General features: G+C 36.5%; 2 protein-coding genes and 1 non-coding gene across 6 annotated transcripts in view; 1 reads left to right on the plus strand and 2 right to left on the minus strand.

Annotated features, from left to right (window-relative positions):
* LOC104822023 (probable WRKY transcription factor 57) overlaps positions 1-4,211 on the minus strand; it is a 6,384-nt gene extending 2,173 nt beyond the window's left edge. The window contains exons 1-3 of one of the 2 annotated variants that reach the window (XM_010553097.1): positions 3,670-4,211; positions 2,431-2,574; positions 1,709-2,105 (exon numbers count right to left, since the gene is read on the minus strand). In XM_010553097.1, the coding sequence (XP_010551399.1) occupies positions 1,736-2,105; positions 2,431-2,574; positions 3,670-4,073 (918 nt within the window). In that variant the 5' untranslated portion in view covers positions 4,074-4,211 and the 3' untranslated portion in view covers positions 1,709-1,735. Of the gene's footprint in view, positions 1-1,330; positions 2,106-2,430; positions 2,575-3,669 lie in introns of those variants that run through there. The other variant, XM_010553096.1, reaches the window with a different exon arrangement.
* Positions 4,212-9,193: 4,982 nt separating this feature from the next.
* TRNAT-AGU lies at positions 9,194-9,267 on the plus strand. The gene has a single exon. It is a non-coding gene; the product is annotated as a tRNA-Thr (tRNA).
* A 323-nt stretch (positions 9,268-9,590) lies between these two features.
* On the minus strand, positions 9,591-13,382 carry LOC104822024. Of its 3 annotated transcripts, none has more exons than XM_010553098.2 (4): positions 13,136-13,382; positions 12,276-12,479; positions 11,690-12,173; positions 9,591-11,561 (listed from the first exon to the last, which is right to left on the minus strand). In XM_010553098.2, exons 2-4 carry the CDS (start codon positions 12,447-12,449, stop codon positions 9,754-9,756), a joined length of 2,466 nt encoding a protein of 821 aa, XP_010551400.1. In that variant the 5' UTR covers positions 12,450-12,479; positions 13,136-13,382; the 3' UTR covers positions 9,591-9,753. The 3 variants fall into 3 exon arrangements, with proteins under 3 accessions (XP_010551400.1, XP_010551401.1, XP_010551402.1); XM_010553099.2 differs by lacking the exon at positions 13,136-13,382 and adding an exon at positions 13,032-13,110; XM_010553100.2 differs by lacking the exon at positions 13,136-13,382 and adding an exon at positions 12,954-12,975.
* Positions 13,383-14,514: the final 1,132 nt, after the last annotated feature.

Below are 14,514 nucleotides of genomic sequence, written 5' to 3' on the forward strand. Positions count from 1 at the left end.
ACATAAACATACTGAATACATACGCACGCATATATATATATATATATATATATATATATATATGTGTGTGTGTGTGTGTGTAATACAGAACTATTGATGTACAATTAATGTCACGCAAATGAATTACTCAATTTGGTATCTCTGATCACTATAAGATACGTGTGTATGTATATATATATATATATAAATATATATATATATATATGGAGGACTGACTCATAACTTGTGTAAGTTTAAGATACTGAAATCTTCTGAAAAGATTGTCTTTTTCCTTTTGTATGTGACGACAAAATGGAAAGAGCATTTATTCCTACGAACCTAACAAGTCCCTTACAATTTATGGGCGGCGCCCTTTTCTCTTCTCTGTGACTTGTATTTACAAATCTTACTGTGGCCACTGCTCATGCATACATACACACATACACACACACATATATATATATATATATTGATTATCGCATGATGGATTTAAATTAAAATCACGTGGAACATAAAACTTAGCCGAAAGGAGATTCGATCATGACACCACAAGTGGAGCTGGTTGAGCTTCCGGCTTCACTATAAATACTGTTTTGACATTTCTATATTTTCTTCCCCACACCCATTTCCCCCCTATTGCCTCCCGTAAATAAATAGAAGTGTATCATGTTGGAGCTATAAGTATGATCATATATACACATATATAAACAATCAAGCCCGATTGCTACAAAGTTGCTACAAAAGTGCTTCCAAACTAGATAGAATAGACGCGGTTTTGGCGTCAAGAACGATTGCTACAAAGTGTTTCCAACCCAGGTTCAAGTCCCATTGAGTTCAACTCTTATAAAAAAATATATAAGCAATCACCCACTTGTGCAGGAGAATCCAAGGATATGTTCAACGATTAACTGTCCATATATAGCTCGCTTATTCTATGTAATGCTAGCAATATACTGTGGTTTGGTTCATGGGAGGTGTTCACAAGTGATGAACAACATCTAAGTACCTAAAGGATTTGCTATTATATATCAAATATATATAGAGACATACCCATCATCTAAGTACCTAAAGCATTTGCTATTATATAACAAATATATATATATAGAGACATACCCATACATATACATATATATACACGTGTGTGTACCTTAACTAGTGCACTTCACAGCAAGGCAAGGATTAGGATCATAGCTTCATACACACATCTACGTTCACTTATTTTACTTAATCTGGCAAATGTATCGTTTATACTGAATTAGGGTTAGCCATATATGTGACAACAAATGCATGTGTAATTTGAGAAATTGGAGGGGGGTTTTTTTATTGAAAGGTGAGTAAATTACACCCAAGATAAGCACAAAGACAGAGGCCCCACATATTTATATTCCATTAGCTCAAGGGTCACCATCAGTGTGTGATATGACCCACACCCATGTTCTTCATAAGTACATAAATGAGATCGAGAGATCAGATTTTGTTTCAGTCTTAGGAATTCTCCCCACACTTTATATTAAATATATTTTTTGCAGGTGGGGTTCATAAATCTAACGCAGCCTCTTGATATCTATCTACTCTTATATGTTATACGGCCCACTCTCGATTTACAATTACGTGTAATGTACTATAGTTCACCCCCCTAAGACAAACACAATCACAAAGCAGAGAAGACACGCATATACATACATACATACATACATACATATATATATAGAAGATGCAAAGAATGTACCTTATACCGAACGCCTATAAATGATGATCATCGGTTACGCATGGAGGGAGATACTACATCGCCGAGCAACCCTTCTGCCGATGGACGAGATTCTTGACGTTCTTCACCACTAGGAGGAGGTTGAAGAGCTAATGTGTTGCTCCTCCTTGGAGGAGCCTCCCTTTGAAGATGATGAACCATTCCTTGGTAATTATACGGATTCGACATTATTGCCTGCGGGAGATGAGAAGCAAAACGATGAGCTTCGTGACTGGTTAGGACTCCGCCTCGAGGAAATCCGACGGTGTGGTGGCAATGTTGGCCTTCGTATGTTGTTATCACTGTGCTCGGATCCTCGGATGAACGTTCCACCCTCTTCTTCACGGTGCATTTGCTGTTCGTGCACCGGTAGTAGCTCCTATGTGGCCACGAAATTTCGAATGGAGATAAGCGATTATGCATAATTGGACAATCAACTCAAACTCAAACTTCATCTATATGCATACTTCATAGTTTCACCGACATTGTCCAGTATGCCATTCACATCATCTGTCCTAAATTCAAAAGAATATCCATTCTTTTCCATAAGGGTTTCGATTAAAAGCTGAATTAATAATATCCTCGAGAATCAAGTACCGATCTTTATCTTGCTCAACCCAACATTCTTTTAACTCGCTTATATAAAGATTGTAACAAAAAAAGCATTACAAAAGGGGAAAATGAGAAGAATTTTGAGAGGGGACCTTGGGAATGGACTGTTTTTCACAGCCTTCTGTCCATACTTTCGCCACCTATAGCCATCTTCGAGATTATCAACATCGCTCTTTGTCATGAAAGCAAATCTTGGCTGCCTGATTCGCTTCTGTACCTTCTTCTTCTCTTTCTTCCTACAAAAAATGAGTTCGGACTGACCTCAACATCACAAAATCTCACCATATATATATATATAACCAATAGTCATCAATGGTCAAGCCATGTGAATTCATTACAACATGCATGCAAGCCCCTTTTGTCTTGTTGTTACACGCACCATGAAGGAAAAAGGCAATAAATCGAATAAGGAAAAAAGCATGCACCGACTAGATTTCTGTATATTCCTGGTGGTGGATTCATACTCTAATTAGAATTAAACAACTCAGAAAAAAATAAAGACTCCATCAATCTCCGCCGACATAAATGGCTAAACTTTCTCCCACTGGCTTCTTAAAGGAATCATTTTTCCTCTAGAATATTGCATCCCATGGCTCTAAAAAAGTACAATCAATTAAAGCAAAAAAAAAAAAAAATCGGAACTGGGTTTTCGTTCTTTTTGAATCCAAACGCCATTACCGTATGCGATTCGCAGCAAGAAAACGTGAAAAGGCTTTTTGACAAACAGTTCATAGGCGTTATGATAAACGAGAAACTACAGCCACAGAGAGCTTTGATGATCACAAAAAAAAAACTATGTATAAAAAAAAACAAGAAAGGACTTCGATTGCATTAAATCTTCCCTTTTCTGACCTAACATTTGTTTAAAATTCGCAAAGACAACAAAAAGAAGCTAACTTTACTGAACAAAACATTCAAAATTAATAAAAAAGGATGCGAAAAAGGGTGGGAAAAAAGGAGATGTAGAGAGCACGCTAATATTGCAGCCGCAATAACGACGGTGGTCAATGATCGATATTCTATATATATATATATATGTATATATATAATTTTCTAATTTTTTTGTTTTCCCGAGAATGCCACCGACGATTCATCGAATTTACCAAAATTACCTCGACTGCTCTGCAGAAACCCTAAACCCATTAAAACAATGTATCTTATGACTTGTACGGACACTAGTAGACCTTAATCTCACTCCTTTTTTGTGTACTAAAAAAAAAGGATTTGGCCCTAAAGGAAGCAACGAAGATGGAAAAATTACGATCGGGCCCCTGAAAGCACCCCCTACAATTACACCACGTGTTTCTCGTCTCACGGCAGAACGCACTCACGGTATCTCAGGCGGATTTCCGACGGATCCCGTTGAGTTCTCCGGCGCTGGATCCTCGCTGGAGCTCGACGAGGCCGACGGATTCGATGTCGACGCTTCCACGACCGCCGCGCCGGGGGCAGTAGTGGAGGAGCACGAGGATATCCCCGACGGTGGAGGCGGATCTGGCTCCGCCGGAGTGGAGGCGGAGGTGGAGGACGGCGGATCTGCGCCACCGATGCAGGGTAAGATTGGCGGGAAATCGGAGTGGAAGCGGAGGTCAAGGGCGGTGTTCCAGGGGATGAGGTCGGAGAGGATGGAGGAGGCGTCTCTGTCGAAGAAGAGGTTGACCGAGTCGGGATCGGGTGCACCGAGTCCCCATGACGAGTCACCGGCGCCGGGATCGTTCTCGCCGGGATCGTCCATCTCCGGAGAGCGATCAGAGCTAGGGTTTGGGTTGAAATTGAAGTGGTGAAAGTGGGGAGTGTCTTGTCGATGAGAGAGATATCTCTCTGTCTCTCTGGATTTTTATGAAAAATAATTGAGAGAGAGAGAGAGAGAGAGAGAATGGAGGGGGAGAAGGAGATAACGTAGAGAGGAATAAAATAATTAAAAAATAATAATAAGAAAAGGAGCGTCAACCGAAAACGGTACGGGAGGCTGTTATTCGTGGGGGCCCTCACGACTCCGTCTCATATATTAATTTCCCTTTTTTTCTCGTTTTTATTTTGTATTAATCCCATTTTCCCCTTTGCAATTACCTTAATTTACACAAGCCATAATAAAAAAAACAATTTGATTAATTCTTATTCAAATCTAGGATTTTAGTTAAGATATATTTTTATATTATTTAATAGGATGATATATTAGGTTTAAAGCTTGAATAAAAAACATTTAGGTAATTTAATATAATCGAATATTTTCTAACTATCGTCTGTATATTCTAGATTAAACGTGTAAATTGTTTGTACAAAAAATTTTATTATCATTGTCTTGTATGAGGAGCTATAAACGGTCCGATTTTTCTTTAAATTTTATAAAAAAAAAAATAAATGGGAAATTAAATGTTTTATGCAATAACATAAACAACAATTGTATATATGTACTTTGACAAAAAAAAAACAATTGTATATATATAGAGTATGTATATGGATGCGTGTATCGATTCTTTGAGCATATTTCCGTCTTTATATGAATGCAAGGCATTTGGATTATGCCGTCGACATGTTACCTAAAAAAAATGTAACAAAAAGGAATCAAACAAGATCCGTTTTGCGTGATTATGTTCGTGGCGCTATTATTAACCAAGTTAATTAAAGCTCTTTCATTTTGGAGATATGTATGTATATATATGTGTGTGTGTATCTATATTATATATATATATATATATATATATATATATATCCAAAAATAAAAGCGGTGTGGACAAGACACAGAAAAGCGCGTAACTAGTGATTGATGGTTACAACGTAGAGTTATTGAGTTTTTGTATAATCGCATTGTTTCCATGGCGCGGGCGTGTATATACATATATGTACATATATGTGTGTGTGTGCATATATATGTATATGTATATTGATAAACTTTTTTTTTTTTACGACCGATTCATCCATTTTGTAGATAATCTTCTATATTGGACACTGGTTACAAAAAAAAAAAAAAAAATCGATTCATTCATTGTCATGAACTCAATTTATTACATATGAATTTACTCGATGCATGTGGTCCATATATATCAGTTATTAAGTACGCTTGAAAATATTAATTCATGTAAAATACATATTCGAGATTAGTGGTTGTGGAATTTTATACTAAATAATATTGCCATCATCATAAAAGTTATATTAGGGATAACACTCTATATATAATTCATGTAGACATTATTGTTTCCCTTAACCTGCAAAACAAAAATCCTAACGAATTTAATTTTGTTTATATTTTATAACATTTTTTCATTGTTGAACCCAAAATATTATTATGTAACAAAGTTCGGAATGAATCACCAACGCGTTTTATATTATTGCTTGAGATGGAAATTCAATGTTATAAAGTTATACACATGTAATTTTAAAATATTTGAAAACTTGGGTAATTTGTAAAACGTGTTTTTCCTCTAGATAAATTTGAAAATTCGGACGGGATATATGAATTATATAAGTCGAAATTATTTATTTGGACAGCATATAATATGTGATGGAGATTAGAAAGTAAAACCAATGGTTGATTCCAGCGTGTTGTCCGTGTTGCATATGACAAGAATCTAGCAAATGTTGTCCACAAACAATGAACGCAGCCACGTGGCATTTCTTAATCCTCACGATTACGACCTTAATTAATCCTATTTTTATTCGTTAATTTTTCGTGGAGCTATAATAATTACAATCTTTTAAACAACCTTTTTTTTTTTCGCAGTTACAAACTTACAATCACGGAAAATTATGCATATTTGGGTACCGGCTTATAGAACCCATACGAGGAGCGCTAATTTTCGATTAAAATCAAAATTAAAATAATTAGATTTATTTATCAAATTTTAGTGGTACGATGGATATTACAAATACAATGATAATATATATAAAAGTACATGACCGGTGCTCATAGTCCATGGTATAAATGTATACGTATACGTCTTGAAAACTTTGACGACGCCGATCGACGTACGTGTAGATGTATACGTACATACACGTACATATGTGTACATATGTATATATAAATACACTCAAATGTATATATTCGAACGCTCTATAATAATAATAATAATAATAATAAAATTATTCCAATTAAGAGAATTTCTGAATGTAGGTTTTGGTCTGTCGCTTTTGATCGTGCGCCAACGGTCACATCTACGTCGTCCACTCTCGTCGAGATCCACTTCCGCGTACACGCAATGGCCCCCTTTTTTTTTATCATCTTCATGAAATTGAATATAATTTTATTTATATACAAAATAAAAAAAATAAATTAGCAGGGAATTTTAAGTTTTTAAACAGTCCATAGTAAACGTAATATATGTAAAATATATTTTTATCTCTATATTAACCCTATTTCAACCAGCATTATATAAAAAAAATACTTTTACTTTGTTATTTTTACTTCAACACATACCCTTTTCCGTCTAGGATCTAATTATGATGATCAAACTAATTCATTATGTTCATCTCTCGTATATCTTACAAATCATTTGATTAAAACATCATAAATTTAACGTTATGAACAATGAGATCAACATGTGACCACACTATATTTCGGATCATATGAGTCACAAGGTCACAATGGGAGAATGGTATGTGTTGAAGTCAAAATAGCAAAATAAGAGTATTTTTGATTAATTTGGATTTTCATCTTAGCCGTCAAATGTAAACAGTGAAATTTCATAGTAATCATCGCTTCTAAAAATTAATTGTTAATCACATATATATATATATATATGTCACAACGGGAGAAGAGTATGTGTTGAAGTCAAAATAGCAAAATAAAGGTATTTTTGGTTAATTTGAGTTTTCATCTTAACCGTCAAATATAAAATTTAACGTTGAAATTTCATAGTCACCATCGCTTCCAAAAATTAATTGTTAATCGCGCGCAAATATATATATATATATATGGTTGTTTAGGGAATTTGTTGGTATGATATCAAAGTTAGTATGCGACACAAATTTTGGATAAATATACATTATGGAATATTCATATATATATATACACACACACACACAAAACATTATGATTTATGGTAATCTGAATACAATATTGATTACACATTCCAAATAAAATGTAACAGGTGTATATATATATATTGTAAATGCATTTAATTTGAAAAAGTTTTGATTTACAGTAATAAAAAATTTAATTAAGTTACAGTTAGGATAAAAATGGGATGGGGATATTCGATAGGGCCGACATCGCCCTAATCACATAATAATTGCGCAACTAAACTACTTAATTGATACTTGTTTAATCATAAATTTGAGGGGCTTTTATTTATTTGTAATTTGGTATTAATGAATATAGACAAACGTTACTCTCTCCTCAACAAAAGTGGGCCCCAAATGTAATAATAAATCTGAAGGGGGCATAGGAGCAATGAACCTTACAAGTTACAATTATCACGGAATATATATACCCTTATATATATATATATATATATTAGAGTAAAACCTTCGTGTCACCCAATCAACGTATAATAACAGTAGTAATAATTATTATTATTATTATTACAAAAGGGAACAAAAATAAAAATAAATAAAAAACAGTGATTGTAAGTTGGTGGTGAAGGTAGTGATGTTAAAATAATAAATCCTTCTCGTGAGTAAATTCGTGATTGATTCGTTTTTCTTTGTCTGAATCGAGCTGTAAAAATAAAAGATCAAATAAAAACGGGCCGAACGGATCAACTCACTGCGAGCCCAGCCTAACCGAACTATCTCAATCGACTCGCGAACTGACATAAAAAAATATATTTTTTGTTATAGAAATTGAAAAATGCAAGTGAAAATGAAAGTGGAGATCAAAACAAAACCGATGATGTAAAAAATTAGAATTCATGATATGTTAGCGTTTGTTTATATCTTTATATTTGATGTTGGTTAGTGTATGATACTTTTTATGTTGGTATGGTGATGTGAGATAAGATTTTTTGTTAGTTTTTTTCGATTTGGATATGGTTTTATAGATTATTATGTTAAATATTTTATACTATATTGAGTGACTTTAAGTTATTGTAATATAGATTTTAAATTATTAATTTTTATGTAATTTTAAATGATTTTTTGGATAATTAGATAAATATAAGCTGACTTGCGAGCTAACTCATAGCTCGGATAATTTGGTTTAGGTCATAATTTTTCTAACTCATAAAAAATCGGACGGATTGAGCAAAAAATGAGCTGGTTCGAGCCGGTCCGATCTGAACTAGTCTGTTTTACATCACTAGGTGAAGCCACGATGTTAATGCAGGGGTATATATGTAAATACATGGTATTGTAAAGTTTTCTTTTATAGAACACGAACCCTAAGAGAGGAGGCGGGGTTGGGCAAAGTCTGAAACGACGACGTTTTGCTTCCCTTCTTCAAAACGACACTCGTTTTCATGGTTCAATCAACGTTTAACATTTTCTACAAATGTATATATATATATATATATAAATGTATGTATGCATTTAAATCATAAACTGAAGTCTGAACCTGTACTTCTTTACCAAAAAAGTGTCTGAAACTGTATTGAAACAGTAAATGTGGTGTCTCTAGATATGGTTATGGACCTCCACATCTATACATACACACGGTACATATATGTAATGTACGTAAACGTAGTTGCCCATAAAATCGGGCCAAGTATTTTCGTTGTGATACTAAAACGTTAATAGGAATATGGAAAATTAACTACCATAAGCCCATGGGCCCAGTCCAGATAAAGGCCATTCACGTGCCTTGCGTATACATCCGTATACATCTGTATGCATATGCGCATGTATAGATGTATATCGATTAAAGTTTATATTTATACGGTTGAGAGTTATTCAAAAACTATTCTCATTTGTTAACAATTAGCTCTCGTAGCTCAGTTGGTTAGAGCACCCGTTTAGTAAGCGGGAGGTCTTGAGTTCGACTCTCAACGAGAGCATTTTTGTTTCATTTTTGCCCTTTTCATTTTTTCCCCCCCCCACGCCTTGTACCAGTTCTTCGAGGACGCCATCGATTTGCACCATAGGCTCGGTTTCCGACCAGACCCAGATCAGGGAATCTCGGTTTCAGTATAACGATTATTGGAAGATTATCAAAAGCTCGGGCTTGACGACGATGATGCTGTGGTAAAGACGTATTTGCTGCGCATGTATGGTGTAGCAGTATAGCAAGTGTTCGACGAAATGCCTGTGAGAAGACATTGTGGCATGAATCACCGTTGTTTTCTAGCTGTGTCGTTAGGACAAAGGGTTCGAACAGAAATGCTGAATGCCAATGCATGGATTCAAGAACTCTGCAACATACCCTTCGACAGAAGTCTATAGCCATACAGTAATATCCTTCTTGTGCTATACACTGAACATGGGTTCAATTCTTGTGATCTCTTCTCTATGCAGTGTTTTCTCGATCGTAAAGTGATATCTATTCATGTTAAGATAACGGTTGGGGGATGATTAGCTGCAGGGCATCTTCGTCGTCTCGGCCTTCTGGTCGCCATTCCCCAGCCCTTGAAGCTCCTATCTTCAGGTCCTGACTTTTCTACTTGGTGATTCATCAATGACTGCTTCAATAAAGAGCAACTCATGGCTCTGTTAGTGCTACTGACCGGACGTTTTCTTCCGCGGTTAGATCCACACCTGGACGGATTCCGAGGATAACCTGTCGCTTTCTTCAGCCCTCCGAACATCTGAAGATCTTCGGTTACTTCTTGCCTTGTTAGAGAAGTAAGCCCTGGAAGGATATCCCTTTGGAAGTCCCGTTTCGGTCTTCCTCGTCTCGGTTGTCCTCTTCTTGGCCGATTTGGTGTGGTGGCTGTAATGCCCATCTCTTCAAATCTCAGATTCTCAGGTACCAATGGCATTGGCATGTAGTCTTCTTCCTTGGTCTCCATTAAATTCAAGGTCATGGCCTCAAAGTAATCAAACTCTCCAGATGAACATTCTTCACGGCCTCCCTCGCTATGTCTGCCTTCTGACAAAGCAATGATCTTTTTCCCCGAGTCGTCATCGTAAGAAACGATTGTGTCAGCAAACCAAGCGAGTGGGTTTTTCACAGGACAGTTGATTGAAGAGCAAACGGCTTCGTCTGGATCAGACAACGAGATAGCTACTATTGCCTCGGCAGCTGCCTCAAGGAGTTGGAGTTCATCCATAAAATTTCCATCTTTACCTTTCAGCAATCCTCGAGTGTCTCCATTTGTCTTCTCCGCTTCATCCTCACTGTCCAGAACGGCCGGAGCTTCCAAATCTATCCATGGAATTGCTTTCCTTTTCACTATTAAGGCAGAAGGCATGACAGAATCTTCATCCTCACTAGCACATATGTTCAGATCAATGTCATGTCTGAATCTGAAAGCTCTTTTGCCTTCTTCTTCCCTGTCTACTAAGGTAGCAGCTTCAGCATCACCGTGATCTGTGACAGAAACTGAATCATCACATGGAGAGTTGATATTGAGGTCTCTTTTCACCATCTTATCTTCTCCAATGGATCGGCCAATGGTATAGGCGGAAGGGGAGGTAATGAAAGAAGGCTCCTTCTTGACAATACAATACTTCTCAAATACCGGAAATCCGAGAATCTTTCTGCTACGATGGAGGTCGGCCATTTCATCATCTCTTCCAATGCCGGCATTATCAGAACAGGGGATAGATCTCGAACTCTGGTGAGCAGATGCATTAGTAAAACCATCACCCATCTCGGTTTCGTCTGTGAACTGATGATGTATGGTAGCATTCAGATCCAAGCAGCCATTGGTTATTTCACTTCTACAGTGAGGCTTAGGTTTTAGCCAGGACAACCCAGTTGAACACTCCTTGTTGTGCTGTTTTTGTTCTTGGAGGATTTCTGCCGGGATGAGTCCTTGGCAAAGGCCGCTGAAGTCGCGAGGGGAAATCTCGAAACTTGGATTGGCTCTTCCTTTTGGGTTAGAATTCAAGTATGGATTCATTTGAACTGAGCTGCTATTGGGTTTGTCCCGTGACGAAAGCCGATGGGCCCATGATAGCACGAATTCCGGGTGATGGCCATGAGAAATTGGAACACTCGATGCCACGATTGATTCCACATGGCTATCGTAAGAAACTTCCGGATTCCTCAAACGAGCTTCCGAGTCACAAAACGTCCTCTCTCCCGAGAATCTTGCCATGCCATGTTCAGACAGAGGATGGAACGGAGGTTGAAACGTTTTGTCGGAGAAAATCTGCGAGCTTTCTGTCCGGCTGCTTCTGTCATGCCCTGTCCACAAAACACACAGCATCATCAACACAAAACATCATCGTACACACAGCAGAAATCTCACCTGTTTCCAGTTCTAGAACCATCCATCCATTTTGAGTTGTATGTATCTTTCTCCAAGAACTGACCTTGTTCATGTAGTACATTGTTTCTCCCATAAACAGGATACGTATCCTTTGAAGAAGCAACAGGTTCTCCTGGTTCTTGGACATGAACTGGCTCATTCAAGTCAGCAAATCCATTAAATCTCTTCAGACCCATACAAGATCCAGAAGCCACCTCCTGTCTTTCAAGAAACCGCTTTTCCCATGCTTCTTTTCCCGGTTTCGATCGGTTTTCAAGCAGAGGGCACTGCAGATTCTCGTGATCCTCATACCCTTCTGCCGGGAGTTGAAGATCGATCAACTTTCTCCGGATTTTCACGGGTCTAACCCCGTTTTGCATTGCAACATCACGAGCAGGAGACAGCCCGTCGCATTCCAGGTTTCCCGAGGGAAAGAGCGCCATCCGCTGGTGAGTACTTCCATTTCCGGGATTTTCAGCCAACTTCTTCTGCATAAGTCTCTCCATCAAGATCTTTTGCACGCTGTATAGACGGTGAAGCTCGGATAACTGCATCGATACGAACGGGCGAAAGGTTCCATCGAACTGTAAAGACGGATCAAACGAATGCCATTCGAGACGTATAGATGGATAGATAGATAGAATCTATACCTGGTTCTTGAAAACGGCATCCTGGTCAAGAATCATTCGTCTCACGAGATCTCTTCTCCCGCTCGGCGATGAAGAACCGAACTGATGAAAATGCGAGTTTATGTCTCGACGGTATATCACCGACCAGCCGCAACTGTCGGAATCTTCAGTGGGATCCCTCATCGAGTAATGCATCTTTCAATAGCTTTTTTCACAGTTTAACCTCTGCCCCCATTGCCAAAAAAAAAAAAACATAAGTTAAAGCTCAAGACATAAACAGAAGAATACAGAAATGAAACAACAAATCACTGTCACAAAAAAAAAAACATTCACAAGCTGATATTATCAGACAAACAACAAAAAAGAAGCCAAAGAAACAGATTCTGAGATTATCTGGAAAAAAAAAACCCAACACGATTAAGGTTGTTCTGTAGCAACAAACAAGGTTGAATTCTGCAGGGGAATAAAAACCCTAATTCAGTTTAAATTTCCAGATAAATAATTAAGAAAAATGATTAACAGCAAAAAATGGAATTCCCCAACAGATGGGAGTGCAATACAGACATGATTGTGGAACACAGAATCCGCCATTACAGGAGAGCTTAAATCTAACGAAAACCTCCGTGGAACTGAAGATATTATTTATCCAACTAATTTATAATTATAAATAATTTATAAAAAAACAGTTTTTTTTAAAACCTCAGATCCACATCCTAAAATCGCTCTTTGAACTGGAAGAAATCCTTCACATGGTGATGGATAATTGGGGAAACTCACCCCCAAATCGGAGACAAAACTACAGGAAAAAAAACCCAAATATTTATATATATAAAAAAACAGAATATCAAAGAAAAAAGAAATTAGAAGAGGGGAGATTATACAGGGAGGGGAGAAAAGCAAGTGGGTAAGAATCAAATCTCCATGGAAGAAGAAGAAGAAGAAGAAGAAGAAGAAGAAAAAAGCTCAGATCGTCGTCTTCGATCCGCTGGCCCAACTCTCTCTCTCTCTCTCTCTAACGAAGAAAACAAATAAAAAAACAAGCTTTTATACTCTTTATTTCGGATTTGCTGTTGAGAGAGAGAGAGATGTTTGGTAGAGAGGGAAGGAGAGAGATCCCAGAAAGAAAAAAGAAATTTACGTAAAAAAATGGAACAGTGACATGAAATTTGTCGACATCTGGTCTCCTTTTTATCTCTCTCTCTCTCTCTCTTCATTTTTTTTACAAATTCTTTTCTTTTTTTCTACGAAAAATTAATATTCATTAATCCCAAACAAATCAGAAATACAAGAGATCTAATTATACATGTAAGTTTGATCTTTGTTTAAAATGTGATTTGTCGGATTTGAAATTAAACCTTAATGGGTTCTAGAGAGAGAGAGAGAGAGAGAAAGGATATAATTGAAGTCTTCTTGTCTTTTTTGTTAAATTTGTGATTAAAAAGTACATAGTATCAATCAACTAAATATAACATTCATTTCTATTTATTTATTTATGTATATATTTTACTGACAAATTCTACAGTTTCAGATTTAATAATATTCAGTTGGAAATAAGACATCAATGTCATGTTAGTTGTTAAAATTGTGATATGGTGTAAATTGATTTTTAAGCACTTTCCCTTTATAACCCCACTTTATTTGAATTGCATTTATTCAAATAAAACAATTGACTCACACACATTGATAAATTACGTAAAAAGGTATTTCTAAATTCAACCCTTTTAAATATTTATTAGAGTAAACGAAAATATATATATATATAATAATGATTCGGATAAAAGAATGATTAAAAATGACATGTTAAAACCTAAGCAAGCTGTTCGGACCAAATCTTTGCCATAACTTAACCAGTTTGATAAAAAAAAATAATTGTTAAACAAAAAAAACAATAAAATAATTACCAAAATAAAGGATTTAATATTGGACAGTGGGGCCTAGCGAATTATTAAATGCCCCTGGTTTTGTAGATAATTACCAATTTGGGATTTTATTCTTAGATACTTGGTTCCTGCGTATCACTCTCATTGGTCGATCTTTGATCCTCTCTGTCTCTCTGATTTAGGCCAAAGGCCCAAAACATTCTTTGAAACGAAAAAGGACTGATATTTCGGAATTATTACATTAACTGCCACTACATTTATTCCGAAACTGACACGTGGCATTTATAAATATTAAATTTCGTGCATGTAATGATGGACCGATACAAGACAATTTGGAATGTTTATAATGATCTAAATCTGCGTATCCAATTTCTGCATCT

Source organism: Tarenaya hassleriana, unplaced genomic scaffold, assembly GCF_000463585.1.
Source record: "Tarenaya hassleriana unplaced genomic scaffold, ASM46358v1 Cleome35, whole genome shotgun sequence".
NCBI lineage: Eukaryota > Viridiplantae > Streptophyta > Magnoliopsida > Brassicales > Cleomaceae > Tarenaya > Tarenaya hassleriana.

Bases quoted from the DNA above. Each gene is read 5' to 3' on its own strand.
- LOC104822024 (XM_010553098.2), bottom strand. From the start codon at position 12,449: ATGCATTACTCGATGAGGGATCCCACTGAAGATTCCGACAGTTGCGGC. The intron at 12,174-12,275 runs GTATAGATTCTA...GTATCGATGCAG, and splicing joins ATGCCGTTTTCAAGAACCAG to TTATCCGAGCTTCACCGTCT. The intron at 11,562-11,689 runs GTCAGTTCTTGG...TTTTGTGGACAG, and splicing joins CAATGTACTACATGAACAAG to GGCATGACAGAAGCAGCCGG.